This window comes from Equus caballus, chromosome 11, assembly GCF_041296265.1.
Source record: "Equus caballus isolate H_3958 breed thoroughbred chromosome 11, TB-T2T, whole genome shotgun sequence".
NCBI lineage: Eukaryota > Metazoa > Chordata > Mammalia > Perissodactyla > Equidae > Equus > Equus caballus.
In genome coordinates this window covers 42534481-42547406 of record NC_091694.1, presented here as the reverse complement: position 1 = coordinate 42547406, position 12926 = coordinate 42534481, and the positions used below count along the sequence as shown (strand labels likewise).

The following is a 12926-nucleotide window of genomic DNA, read 5'->3' as shown; positions in this document are numbered from 1 at the left end:
AGCATGCATACAAGTAGGGAGTAGCGTTCCCATTTAACAGGCCCATAGAGAAGAGACTACCCAAAGTCACACTCCCCTCTGATTACAGAACAGGAAGAGCCAGCTGGAAACTCTGAGGATCACTTCCGCCAGGTGGTGGGAGGACTTCAGGACATCCGTGGAGCTCTGAAAGTGGGCACAAAATCAGGCGTTCTGTCCTAATGGGCATTTTCTGTGTAAAAAGACCCATTTTCTGGGTCTTACTTCCCAGGAGGGTCTGCAAATATGGGGAACTAGGCCACTCTTTACCGATGGGGAGACTGAGGGCAACGACAGAGAGTGGCCTGACCAGGAGCAGAGAGTTAGTGGAGGGCTCAGGAATCAAATCTAGTCCAAAGGGTTAATACTCACCCAACTTACTGTGCTGTGAAGACCAGCTTGGGAAAATCAGTACACCCAAGAGATGAACACATACATGAAATGTCATTCTTTCATGATAAAAAAAAATTTCCACAGAGTGCTTACCAGCGCTCCTCCAACCAACCCCCCCTCACTGCCCTAAATACACAATGGGTGGGTGAGCCACCCAGCCAGGGATGTGCCTGATCAAACAGATCATGGATCAATAACCATTTATGGGGAAAGAAGTTGGGGCATTCCAGGCCCTGGGCGTTTTGTCTGCTTTCGCTCACGTGATCTCCCAACATCCCACGAGGCAAGTATTATTAGTCTCATTTTACCAAAAAGAAAACTAAGGCAGGAAAAGCAGTTTGCCCAAGGTCACACAGCCAGGGAGTGGCAGAGTGGGTCTTCTTTCTTCCCTCCAGACCCACTGTGCTATTCCCCTTCTGAGATGACCCTGAGCTTGGCAAGGATCCTATTCGCAGCTCTCCCAGGCCCAGAGTTCCAGGAATGTGACCCTATGCGGCAGCAGGGGTCCGGCACTGGGGGCTGGGCTGGAGGTTGAGTAAACAGAGCAGCAGAAAAGGCAGCACCTCTTGTCTGGTGCCCTCCCTCCCTGTCTCCGCCTCTCCCTCTCTTCCTCAGGCATCAGAGCAGAGACCGCAGGGGGTGCAAAGTGCAGAGCCCAGTTTGCCAGGCTCGCAGCTGGAGGCCCTGCCATGGCACCCCCAAAGCCCCTTCTGATGCTGGCCATGCTGGCATGGGCTGTACTGGCTGACCAAGGTTTGGGAGGGTGTTGGTGGTCATCTGGGCCAATGTAGGGTGAGGGTGGCCAGGCTTGGCCGTGCCAACTGACACCCCCTCCCCACAGAGTCGTGCAAAGGCCGCTGCACTGAGGGCTTCAACTCCGACAGGAAGTGTCAATGCGACGAGCTCTGCTCTTACTACCAGAGCTGCTGCGCCGACTACAAGGCTGAGTGCAAACCTCAAGGTGCGTTCAGAGTGGCTGGGTGGGCCTGGGGTCCCCTCTGCAGCTGGAGACTCACCACTATCCTCTCTGCCTGCAGTGACTCGCGGGGATGTATTCACTCTGCCAGAAGATCAGTACGGGGTCTATGACTACCACGAGGAGACCGGCGTCCCACTACCGTCAGAGACCCCTATCCAGAGCCCTGACCTGCAGGCCAAGCCTGAAGAGACTTTTGAGCAGGCACCTGTTCTAAACCGTGGGGAAGAGGACCCAGGACCTGGGCAGGGCAGCTCAGTGCCTGATGCAGGGCCTCTAAGGCCTGAGGCGGGGCCCCTAAAGCCTGAGACCACTGATCAAGAGATCTCTGAGTCCGCAGCAGAGGAGGAGCTGTGCAGTGGGAAGCCCTTTGACGCCTTCACTGACCTCAAGAATGGTTCCCTCTTTGCCTTCCGAGGTGACTCCAGGGGCAGGTCATGGGGGTGTGGGTCTGCCCCAGAAGCATCCCCTCCCTCACACAACCTCCCCCACTCTAGGGAAGTACTGCTATGAGCTGGATGAAAAGGCAGTGAGGCCTGGGTACCCCAAACTCATCCAAGATGTCTGGGGCATCGAGGGCCCCATTGATGCCGCCTTCACCCGCATCAACTGTCAGGGGAAGACTTACCTCTTCAAGGTGCCAGGCCCAGGGGCTGTGGGTCAGGGTTGAGGGCATCTAGGCAGGGGTTGAGGGCTGTTGTTCGCAGGACCAGGATGGGCAAGAAGTCTGGATCCCGGCCTGTGATCCCTGGCTGGTCTGTGGACAGGGAAGTCCAAGGCTCCAGGTGCTGGGAGACAAGCCTGGAACTGGGAGTGCTGCCTTGGGCATGGGACTCTGCCTCTATGCCCAGGCAGCTGTCTTGTCACCCCTCTCCGCCTTCCCTACCCCTTAGGGTAGTCAGTACTGGCGCTTCGAGGATGGTGTCCTGGACCCCGATTACCCCCGCAACATCTCTGAAGGCTTCAGTGGCATTCCAGACAACGTGGACGCAGCCTTGGCCCTCCCTGCTCATAGCTACAGTGGCCGGGAGCGGGTCTACTTTTTCAAGGGTACTCGGGCAGTGGGGTCGGGGTGGAGGAGGAGCAGGAGGTAGAGCAGTTTTCTTCCACACTTCACTGGGGACAGGCCTCAGATTATGCCCACCCCACTGCCAGGAGCTCCTAACTTCGATAGCCTCTGGGCTTCCCAGCCTTGCTCATGCCCATCCCTTCTCAGGGAAACAGTACTGGGAGTACCACTTCCAGCAACAGCCCAGTCAGGAGGAGTGTGAAGGCAGCTCCCTGTCGACCGTGTTTGAACACTTTGCCCTGATGCAGCAGCACACCTGGGAAGACATCTTCAGACTTCTCTTCAGGGACACTTCCTCTGGTATGGAGGGAGGGCAAGTCTTGCTTCCCCCTCAAGAGGGCTGGGATCCCTTGGGAAGGTAGTGGTGGGGCTGGGCTGGCTGGAGGGGCTGATTGTGGAGCTATCGATCAAAAGCTGTTTGCTCAGGCCAGACTTTGCTTCTGTTGACCTTTGGGGGGAGGCTTGCCTCTACCTCGACCCCACACCTTGGACTTTGCCTAGCACAGCCAGCAGAAGGAGGGGCTGTGGCTGAGGCCACCGGGATGGGGGGGATATGGTGGAGGGAGGCCAAGGGAAAGAGCATTGACCAGGGAGTCAGAAGGCCGATTGCTGGACTCTGCCACTAGCTTGCTGTGTGCCCTTGGGCAAGGCGTGGTCCATCCTTGGGCATCTGATGAACTCAAAGGCTCTGCTGTGGGCAGGGTCCAGGCCCATGAGGCTCCCCAACAACGCTTTCCCTGCCACAGGTGGTACTGGACAGCCCCAGTTCATCAGCCAGGACTGGCCTGGTGTGCCCACGCAAGTGGATGCGGCCATGGCTGGCCACATCTACATCTCAGGCTCAGCTTCCCGCTCCTCCTGGGTCAAGAAGCCCAAGTCAGCACGTCGCAACCGTAAACGCTATCGGTCACGCGGTGGCCGTGGCCGCAGCCGCAGCCGCAGCCAGAGCCCCCGCCGGCAATCCCGTTCAGCCTGGCTGTCCTGGTTCTCCAGTGAGGAGAGCGGCGTGGGAGCCTACAACTATGACTATAACTATGAGATGGACTTGTTTATGCCTGCCACCTGCGAGCCCATCCAGAGCGTCTACTTCTTCTCAGGAGGTTGGAGCCCCTGCCACCCCTGTAGCTGGTTTGGCCAGGGTCTTCCCTGCTGTCCCTGGTCCCCATGGGCAGAATGCAGCCCTTGGGTGGTGACTCCAGAAGGCCAGTCTGGAAGTTCTTAGCCGTATTGTGGATGTTCACGTCCCCTTCCAGAAGAGACCCAGTTCTTTCTCAGGGCAGAATTGGGCAGGACCAGGCTGGATCTCACACACCCTCTCTCGATCTCTCTTCCAGACCAGTATTACCGAGTCAACCTTCGCACACGGCAAGTGGACACTGTGAGACCTCCCTACCCACGCTCTATCGCCCAGTACTGGCTGGGCTGCCCAGCCCCTGACGAGAAGTAGGAGTCTGAGCCCACACAGCTGGGCCCTCCGCTGCTCCCTCCTCTGACCTCCTCCTCCCAGCCCAATAAAGATCGCTTGGCCCTGAGTTTCAGACCACTGTCCTGACTGGGGTGGACGGGCAGGAGGCAGGGATCTGCCTGGGAAAAGGAGGGGAAGCTGGGCTGTCAGGATGGCTTGGGGAAGGGAACAGAGAAGAGCCTCCCCGTGTCCAGCCCATGTTGGGCTCAAGTCTTCTCTGTGAACCAGGGATGCTGTAGGCTGGGGAGGGCCTCATGAGTGCTAGCCTTCCTCCTGAGCTAAGCAGCCCCAAGCAACCCACCAGCAGCTAAGCAGGAGCTTGACCCCCTCTGATGATGACAGGAGTTGCCCAGCTCTGGGCTTGCTTTGCCTCTTGGAGTTGACTAGGGCCTTGGAGGAGAGAGAAGGGGCAGGACGCGGTGGGTTCTGGCTCAGCTTTTCTGCCCATCCTGGACCTGAAACGTGGTTAGCTCACAAACACGAGAGTCCCTGGTGAACTGGTCACTGTGCTCCCCCAAACCCACGCCTACAATGGGTCTCTAAGTTCTCCATTTTGGGTCTAGGGGGTGGGCACTGAGGTTAGGAGAGATGGGGAGGGGCAGGAACTAAAAGGAAATGCAAATGCACCCACTTTTCTTAGAAAAGTGGCCCAGAAGACTTCCAAGGATGGGATGAGGACACCGTAAAAACAAACATCTTTCTTAAAACCCTTCAATTGTACCTGTGGAACCTCTTCTGATTCCAGGTTCCTGAACTCCAGGAAGCACATCTGGGCTCTTGAGGGGCCAGGGAGAAAGGGTCAGACGCAGGCAAAGCTCTGAAGCAGACCCGGCACCACCCGAGGGAGGTGACACCTGCTCCAGCTCTGCTGAGGGCGGGGTGGCTTAAGCTCACCTCCTGTCCCCGTTTCACCCTCATCCTGTCCAGCGTCACCAGCCCAGTCCTCAGTTGTGCGACAAGACTCCATCTACTCTCCTCTGATGGCAGCCAGCACTGGGGCACTGAGGGCTCCAGAAGGGTCAGCTGAAGCACTGGGTGCACTGGAATAAGGGATTTCTTTAGCTTCCTGGAAGAATTTTCAGGAAGTACAGGATTTCAGACACAGACTGCCAGAGTTTGAGGTTTGAGGAGGGGGGCTGGGACCAGCTCCCTTGGGGAAGCCCTGGAGGAGTAGGGGCTACAAAACTTTTGCCCCTTCCATACTCCCAATAGCCCCACCACCACCAGTGGTCTTCCCTCTTTCCTCCGGGACTTCTCTGCCCAGCCTTGAGCTGGACTCTAAACCTCTCCCCTGCTGGAGGCGGGGCCAGCCATTCTGAGCAGATAAAACCCCAAACGGAGGGGTCTGGTGCGGGCACAGCCTTGGCATGGCCCTCTGGCTCCTCACTCTCTGGCAGCTCCATGGCCAGCCCCGTAGATGCTTCTCCAACAGGTGACCTGGTGGGGACAATGTGGGCAGGGGAGGATGTGGGGAAGGGTGTGATGGGGGAAGGTTGAAGAGGGGTGGGGAGTAGGGGCTTCAGGGTTTGTTGGGGGCTTTGAGGCTGGGATGGAGGCTTTTGCAGAGTCCTGGCTTGATCCTTACCCCGGCCCTCAGGCCATGCCAGTGGGTTGGGTCCCCACCGGAGAAAGCGGACCACCTTCAGCAGAGGGCAGCTGCTGGAGTTGGAGCGAGTGTTTGCAGCATGGCCCTACCCTGACATTGGTACCCGGGAACACCTGGCCCAGGTCACCTGCCTTCCTGAGGCCAAGATACAGGTGAGCTACGACCTCCTCTCAGGGTGGGGGTCCTCTTACACAGCCAACTTCTGGGCTTGACCCACAGCCCCTCCTCTCTGGGTATCCTGCCTCCTGGTTCTGCTTTCCCTGTACCTGGGGGGAGGGGGTGCTGGAGCCAGAGGAGATTCTTTCTTTCCTCACCAGGTGTGGTTCCAGAACCGCCGGGCTAAGAGAATAAAGAATGGGAAGCCAGGAGGCCTAAGCCCCAAGACTGAGCCACCCCAGAAATTTCATCTCTCAGACGCTATCCAGCTGTCCCGGGAGCCACAAACACTACGCCAGCCTCCACCCTCCAGCGGCACACCTCAGTGCGCCTCGGTGTGTCCACACACCTCCTGTCCAGCTCCTGGCTTGGGTCCAGGGCAGGGCCGAGCAGGGGCTAAAGCTGCAGCCCCATGGGGACCAGCTGGGGTTTCAGGGGTCCCCCTCTCTTCAGACCGAGCTACTCCCCAGACCTCACTGGGCAGTCTGTCTGACCTCATCTATGCCTCGGCCATTGTCACCAATCTGGACCACTAATCCAGGTCCAGAACTTGCAAGACCCCTCCTCTGGCTCCTGTAGTCTACCCTGCCCGTTAGAACTGAACATCAGAAGTGGATCCCTTGCCCGTTCCTTTTACACAGGGGGTTCTCTTATGGGAAAGATTAGCTCAGGGATCCCTCCCTTCCACTGTCCTCCAGGCCAGCCTAGATGCAGGTCCTGTGGAGTGACTGGGGCCTGGCTCCTACTACCCGGCATATGCCCATCATCTCAGCAGGAGGTACCTACAGAGGGATGAGGTAGAGGACCACGTTTTCCACCTCTCTTGCCAGGCTTGGTCCCCAATTCTTGTCACCCCAGCCGATAACACCTTCTCCCTCTAAAGGAGGACAGGCAGCTGCCCCTCACCTGAGGGCCCTTCAGGCCATTCCTAACTAACTGCTAAGTGAGCAGGGAGAGGAGAGTGCTGATCTAATTCCAGACTGCTGGGGACCAACCCGGTTATAGTTCAGGGCCTTCTCTCCTGACATCCTGCCACCTGGACAAATTAATCAGAACCATGGATCTGAAGAGGGTGATATTCAAGTAATAAAGTAGAAATAGGAAGCTGGGGCTTACGTTGATTTAATTTTCACGAAGATCAGATTGGCTGCCCTCTGACCTGGGGCTGTAGAGACAACCTGACAGATTTAGGATGCAGTGGGGGTGGGGGTGTGCGCGTGGCAGCGTTGGGTTTTGGTATCACCCTCATCTGTAATGCCAACTAATCTCCAAATAAAACTCAAACTCTGTACCTTAATCTGGATTGTTGAGTGCTGCAAATGAATGAGGACGAGGGCCATTTGCTTTTGAAATTTATCTCCACCACCTAATCCCTAAATAGGGTCAGGTTCCACACAGATTCTGGGTAGGAGGTATTACCCAGGTTTCTGCTGGGATTAGTGAGAGGGAGAGTTAATTCAAAGACAGACCCTGGGGAGATGGGAGCCTCTGCTGCACGCCCTGCTCCTCATCGCAGTGGTTCCAGCACACTCCAGCTGCCCCCACTTCTGCAGCTTCTTTGCTTCAGAGAGAAAAGCAGGGAGTTTGCAATCGGTCTGTGCTGGATTCAAATCCTGGCTCTGTTACATAACTTTGCAACTCTTTGAATGTCTATGAGCCTGATAAATGAGGAGGGTAACACTTGTCTCTTTATTTTGGAAATGAGAAGAAATAATGCAGGTGAAGGGTTTCCTGTGGTGTGCAACACGTTGCAAAAGCTCTCAATACATGCTACTTCCCTCTTCCTCTCCACACAGCAGGCCGTGAGAAACTGGGAAGGCCCCAAACTTCTTGTTCCACTGGCCTCCTGCCATGCACTCCCCTTTCTCCACGGGAAGCACTGGACCCAGAGTGCACTGGAGAAAGCACTGGTATGGTGAGACAGAGGAAGGGGCTAAGGGCAGATAAAGTTCCCTTCTCCGCAAGGAGAACTGGAGGACAGGCCACTCGATTCCTATTTCTAATTCTGCCCTTGCAGATGGAAACCACCTTGCAAAGAGGCCATTTCCTCGGCAGGAACTAGGTCTTTTACTTCTCTACCCCAGGAGCGGGAAGAGTGCTTGGCCCATAAAGGAACTCTCAATAAGTGCTCAAGGCCACAGAAGCCTGTTGGCTTGTGAGTAAGGGGTGGGGATGAGGCAAAGACCCCAGCCAAAGAAAGGGGTGTGTGTGTATGTGGAATGACTCCAATCTAATCATGAGAAGATGACCTGGGTCAGAAGCTGTTTCAGGTGGCCTGCTTTTTATCTAAAATTTGAAAGTCTTCTAATCTGAATCCAGGTGCATGGAAGATGTGAAAGCCTAAAGATACGTGGGCACCCTGGCTTACCGAGTGCAGCACATGTACGTACAGCCGTGAATTTCAAAAAAGGTCAGTGTAGCTTTTCTAACTCAATCTTAAACAGTCTGGGTTGCCAGAAACACTGTAAAATGCCGCTTGCATTTTTTTCTGTTGAAATTTCTTCTGAACAAAGAAATCCTAAAATTTCTCAACAAAGTGATCTATGGTGGAACACAAGGGCCTAGACCCTTCCTCTCTCTCATGTAGAATATTGCCCTGAGAGGCTCAAACTTGCGACATATCAAGAAGAAATTGGCAACATTGCAGAGGAAATGTCTACTGAGCCAATGAGTGTCTAACTTCTAAGAACAGAAGAGAGCCCTGGAAAAAAAAATACCATAGGAGCTCATTCAGAGAACGAACAGAAAGATGGAGTTTACCTTTAGGAACAGACCCTGAACAATTCTCAGAACCATGGAAATCTCTGAGCTTTTGTCTTGTCACAAGATTTGAAACAAACGTATACTGGATATAATAAATATTTATTAGGTAAATAACAACGCTGATATCATTTTTAAGTGCCTTATACAGATTCTATCAGCACACCACTAATCTAAAGTCTTAGAAGTTTAACATCACGCGGAGACTTCAGGACAACCTAGGAGTCTTTGGTTCTATTTAACAGAGGAAGGACCACAGCTGGTCATCTGATCCCTCTCAGCCTCAGTTTTGTCTTCTGGAAAAGGGGCCTAAAACCATTTCCTTTTCCAACTTCCGGAACGGTTGTCAAGATCAAAAGCAATCATGTAAAACAATTAGTCAACTGTGAACATTTACTTACTATTTTTCGCACTCACCCAAACATGTTTAAGAACCTACATAAAATATGCCGCATTAGGCTTATTTATAACAATACATATATTCATAACATATATGACATGTACACATACTCATAGTTATACATATGGTTAAATCTGAAAATACTCCCTGTCTATAAAGAACGTCTCCCATTAATAGTAGAGATAAGCCACAGTAGGCATACTCAATCCAAAGATCAAACAAGCACAAGGGATCTTGCAATTAAAAGCAGACATACTCTTTTGCTGTCTGAACTGTTTTCCATTTTGGGAAGCAGAGCCAAGGGTGATGGGAAGGTGGGAGGGTTAAGCAGGGCTGAGCGGCAGAGACAGGCAAAGCGTACAGAAAATAGGAAAAAAGCAAGCAGAAGGAAGAGCATGAAGACAGAAATGAAGATTCAGAAAAGGCAGTTGCCATGCTTCCAATTCCACCATCCTGTACCAATCTGTCTTTCTTTTTTTGATGTCCTCTGATCAGTTCCTCTTCCAGCACAAACTGGAGAAAGGGAATCCTTTCTGCTTCTTTGGAGGCTTCTGATCTAAATTACAGGTCTGCAACAAGGATGTGTGGAGCAAGGATGACCATCGATTTCTGCACTTGGGCAAGTCAAGGCAGTACGGTCTACTGCTGGGAAGGCCTGGATTCTATTTACTCCTGCTGGAAAAAACCCAGCGCCAGCAGTGCCCAGAACGGACTGGAGAAGGTAGATGAGCACAGGGTTCAGGAGACAGTCCTGAGAGACCAGTTCTGTTCAGTTGTTGTCTGAGTCTCCTCTACTACCCTCTCTGGAAGTTGACAGAGGATGGGGCTCCCCACAGGAAGAGCAGGCAGCCTTGGCCAGTCCTCTGACTAACTGGAGCTGAGTACGAAGAGCCTGATAGGTTGACTGAGTCAGTGATTGGCAGCTAGGAGCCTGGGATCTCCCAAAACCCTCTCCAGACTTTGACGATGAAGCATCAGTTATAGCTCTCCCAATTCACCTTCCATTGCCCGCACCATGACGTACAGCTCAGCCAGACCCACCACAGAGGCCACGATCAATGCAGCCAGTACCCGCTGGGGAGGAAGAGAACCAGGCTTAGCGGATGCAGGCCTGCCTCTGACACCGATAATAAGGATAGAGAGGACCCCCAACCCAGCCCACAAGTTGGGGGAAGGGGAAGAAAAGAGGATATGGATTCTCCAAAGGGTATTATCTACTCCCACGACTGCTGGATAGCTCAAATGCTCCTCTAATTTACCACATAAATATTTGTTCAATACCCAATCTGTGCGAGGCATTTTCACATAGTCCTCCCTTTTCTACTAACACTCCCAACTGGGGCACCCTGCTCTGCCCGGTGTCTACTCACCGAGGCCATATCTGTGAAGATATACTGGCTTCCAAGGTAAGTGCAGACGAAGGCAGCTACCACCGTGACAATGAAGTTGAAGATGGTGATGACAAGAGCCTTCACTGATCTCACTTTGGGGAGGAGCCCAGGGAAGAAACCTCTAGGTCAGCATGCTCCAGGAGACCCTCTTGTCTCATGGCTGCCTCCCTCATCAACTGGGTTTCCCTCAAACAGAAAGCCTGAATAGCACCCAGAGCACTCGGGCAAGAAGGAGTGCCATGACCGACCCCTCCCAGGGAGAGGCTTTAGCAGCCGGATTTCCTAGTACCTCACCTTGCTTTCCCAGGTCACTGAGAGTTCCACCGTGCCTTGAATCCTGGGAAAAACAAAAAGCAAACGATTTCAGAATGGAAGCAGCTCAGGGGTAGCCCAGAGAGTATCCATTTGTCAGTCTGGGCTAAGCATTCTTTATTCTGCAACACATTAACTGCCTTCTCTGTGGGTTCTTTTGTCTGGGACCAGCTGGATTCTTTTTTGAGCCACAGATCAAGCATTTCAGAGAAAGGACAGAGGCTCTCAGTACCCATCTACCCCTCTCCTGCTAATGGTCAAGAATACGCCAGAGAACAGTAGGGAGCACTGTCAGAAGAAAGGCTTCAAGGCTCATCCCCACCTCTACACTTTTCAGAATCAGTGACCATCTGAGCCCAGAGTCTCAGTGAATGAGTTGGGAATTATATTTGGTTTGTATGCAGCATGGAGCTTCTCTGGTCCCTGAAGAGTCTGCAAACTAAGTTTCCATGTTGTTTCTTTCCTCCGTACCTCTTCCCACGGCAGGGCCCTCCTTTCAGGGGCTACTCAGTCCATGTATTGAAAAGTAGGCCCTTACCTGACAAGTGACATTGCGGGTGATCCGGTTATATTCCTCATTGGCCAGCTGTATCTTAATCTTCTCCAGACGAGCAACTAGCTCTGGGTTCTGAGGCAGAAAAATTAAATGAGAAGAATCATATTCCCACTGTGCTAGAAAGCATGTCACAATCATGGTTTCAGGGGGCAAAGCACTCCTAAGGGTGCCAGGAGACCCATGTTCTAGTTCTGCCTCCATTGCTTTGGAAACCTTTTCTTTTTTGGATCTCAGTTTTCCAAGTTGTCAAACAGGGAGGACAATATCTGGTTCCCCCACCCCAGCTCTCAAGGATTTAAAAGACAAATTTTTGAGCCCAAAGGTTGATTTGTAAATTTGGGTGTGTCATGAATAAGCCCAACTTAGCCAACACGGATGCTCACAAATGTATCCCTTACATACCCGGGGAGGCTTCACAACCTCTGGGAGATAGATTTCACTGCCTTCTAGGAGCTCATGAAGGTACAGTGTGGAATCTGGGAAGAAAAGATTTCCACAAACATAATGATGCATAGAGCTGAGGTCAAAGGATTAAGATCAGAGAAGGGTATAGCCCTTCTATTCTTCCTACCAAAATAAAATGTGGCCATTCCTATATGAATTCATCTCCAGAATCATTTTCAGCTGGGAAGAATCCAGGACAATTCCGCATGGCTCCTAGTGCTGCACAGCTGACTTTAACTGTTGGCTCTCAATTATCCTGCCAATGTCCCAGTTAACACATAAGCCATTTATATTTGTCTTTAGGTCATTTCTGTGGCGACAACAGAACTGCCCCAAATAGGTTTAAGTCATAGTGCTGCTGAATACTTGGAGAACACTATTAGATGATCTCTTAGGTCCTTTTTAGTTCCAATAGTTGAGCAGTCTACCCTTTGCACTTCTGGATAGACTATGTTAATTCTGGCAAAAGACCTTACATGCCAGTTTGACCTTTTCTCTCCCTTTTACAATTAAGGGAACTGAGGCCCAAGGAGGAGAAATGACTCTTCCAAGGAGAGTTATTGGCAGAGCTAGGACTAGAACTGAGATGTGACTCCCAGTTTAGATCTTTCAATCAACTTCCCATCATCCTATCTCAAAAAAAGTATTAGACGTGACCACTCTTGCTTTTGAGATGGAAAGAAATCTAGAGTCACAAACAGGCTAAGCTCACTATGCTAAGTTGTTTTCTAATGTGGCTTAAAAGAAGAAACTGAACCTGGGCGGTGGTATTGGGTTAGAACTTGGACTTCCTCAAAAGTCAGGTGGGCCTACGTGGGCCTGCCAGTGTAGAGAAAACTCTCAAAAGAACAGAAACTGCACAAGTACATTTTGTCAACTACGACGAATTCTCATGGAAATTGTGAGGGCAGTGGGTTGCCCCACGGTTTAGGAGGTGATTCTTGGGTTGGCTAGATGACCATTCTGCGGGCGAAGAAGAGTGATGGATTTTTCCCTCAGAAAGATGCTAGAGGTGCGAAACAGACCTCAACAAGGAATAGACTCTGGCAAAAAGGAAGCGACTCCGGACTGGAGACTGGAGCTCACCCCTTTCTCTCAGATGCTGGTGCAGATCCCGGATCAGGCGGAAGGAAACCAGGCATGCGGGGCTATTGGGGCGATCGCTGCCCTTGTGCTTCTTCTTCAGCGAGGCCTCAAGCTCTGCCCGTAGCTTCTGGGGCAGCTGCTCTGGCTCCAGCTCCCCACCGGGGCCCAAAGCGCGCACCAGTCGCTCGCCGGCCACCAAGAAGGACGCCATGTCTACCAGACTCTACGATCAGGTGACCTCGAGACGGAAGTTCCGCCCGCCGTGCGCCGGAAGGAGCCTGGAGTTCGCGAGGC

General features: G+C 52.5%; 3 protein-coding genes across 4 annotated transcripts; 2 read left to right on the top strand and 1 right to left on the bottom strand.

Moving 5' to 3' along the window:
* The first annotated feature begins 610 nt into the window (after positions 1-610).
* Positions 611-3988, top strand: VTN (vitronectin). Its single transcript, XM_001504123.7, has 8 exons — positions 611-1164; positions 1253-1372; positions 1449-1805; positions 1885-2024; positions 2281-2437; positions 2604-2756; positions 3203-3556; positions 3791-3988. Exons 1-8 carry the CDS (start codon positions 1101-1103, stop codon positions 3901-3903), a joined length of 1458 nt encoding a protein of 485 aa, XP_001504173.5. The 5' UTR covers positions 611-1100; the 3' UTR covers positions 3904-3988.
* Positions 3989-4666: 678 nt separating this feature from the next.
* Positions 4667-6980, top strand: SEBOX (SEBOX homeobox). Its single transcript, XM_023653707.2, has 3 exons — positions 4667-5353; positions 5519-5679; positions 5845-6980. Exons 1-3 carry the CDS (start codon positions 5323-5325, stop codon positions 6217-6219), a joined length of 567 nt encoding a protein of 188 aa, XP_023509475.2. The 5' UTR covers positions 4667-5322; the 3' UTR covers positions 6220-6980.
* A 1546-nt stretch (positions 6981-8526) lies between these two features.
* Positions 8527-12916, bottom strand: TMEM199 (transmembrane protein 199). Of its 2 annotated transcripts, none has more exons than XM_023653089.2 (6): positions 12633-12916; positions 11505-11578; positions 11085-11174; positions 10529-10571; positions 10214-10326; positions 8527-9917 (listed from the first exon to the last, which is right to left on the bottom strand). In XM_023653089.2, exons 1-6 carry the CDS (start codon positions 12841-12843, stop codon positions 9822-9824), a joined length of 627 nt encoding a protein of 208 aa, XP_023508857.1. In that variant the 5' UTR covers positions 12844-12916; the 3' UTR covers positions 8527-9821. The 2 variants fall into 2 exon arrangements, with proteins under 2 accessions (XP_023508857.1, XP_023508858.1); XM_023653090.2 differs by having other exon boundaries at positions 8527-9412; positions 12633-12883.
* Positions 12917-12926: the final 10 nt, after the last annotated feature.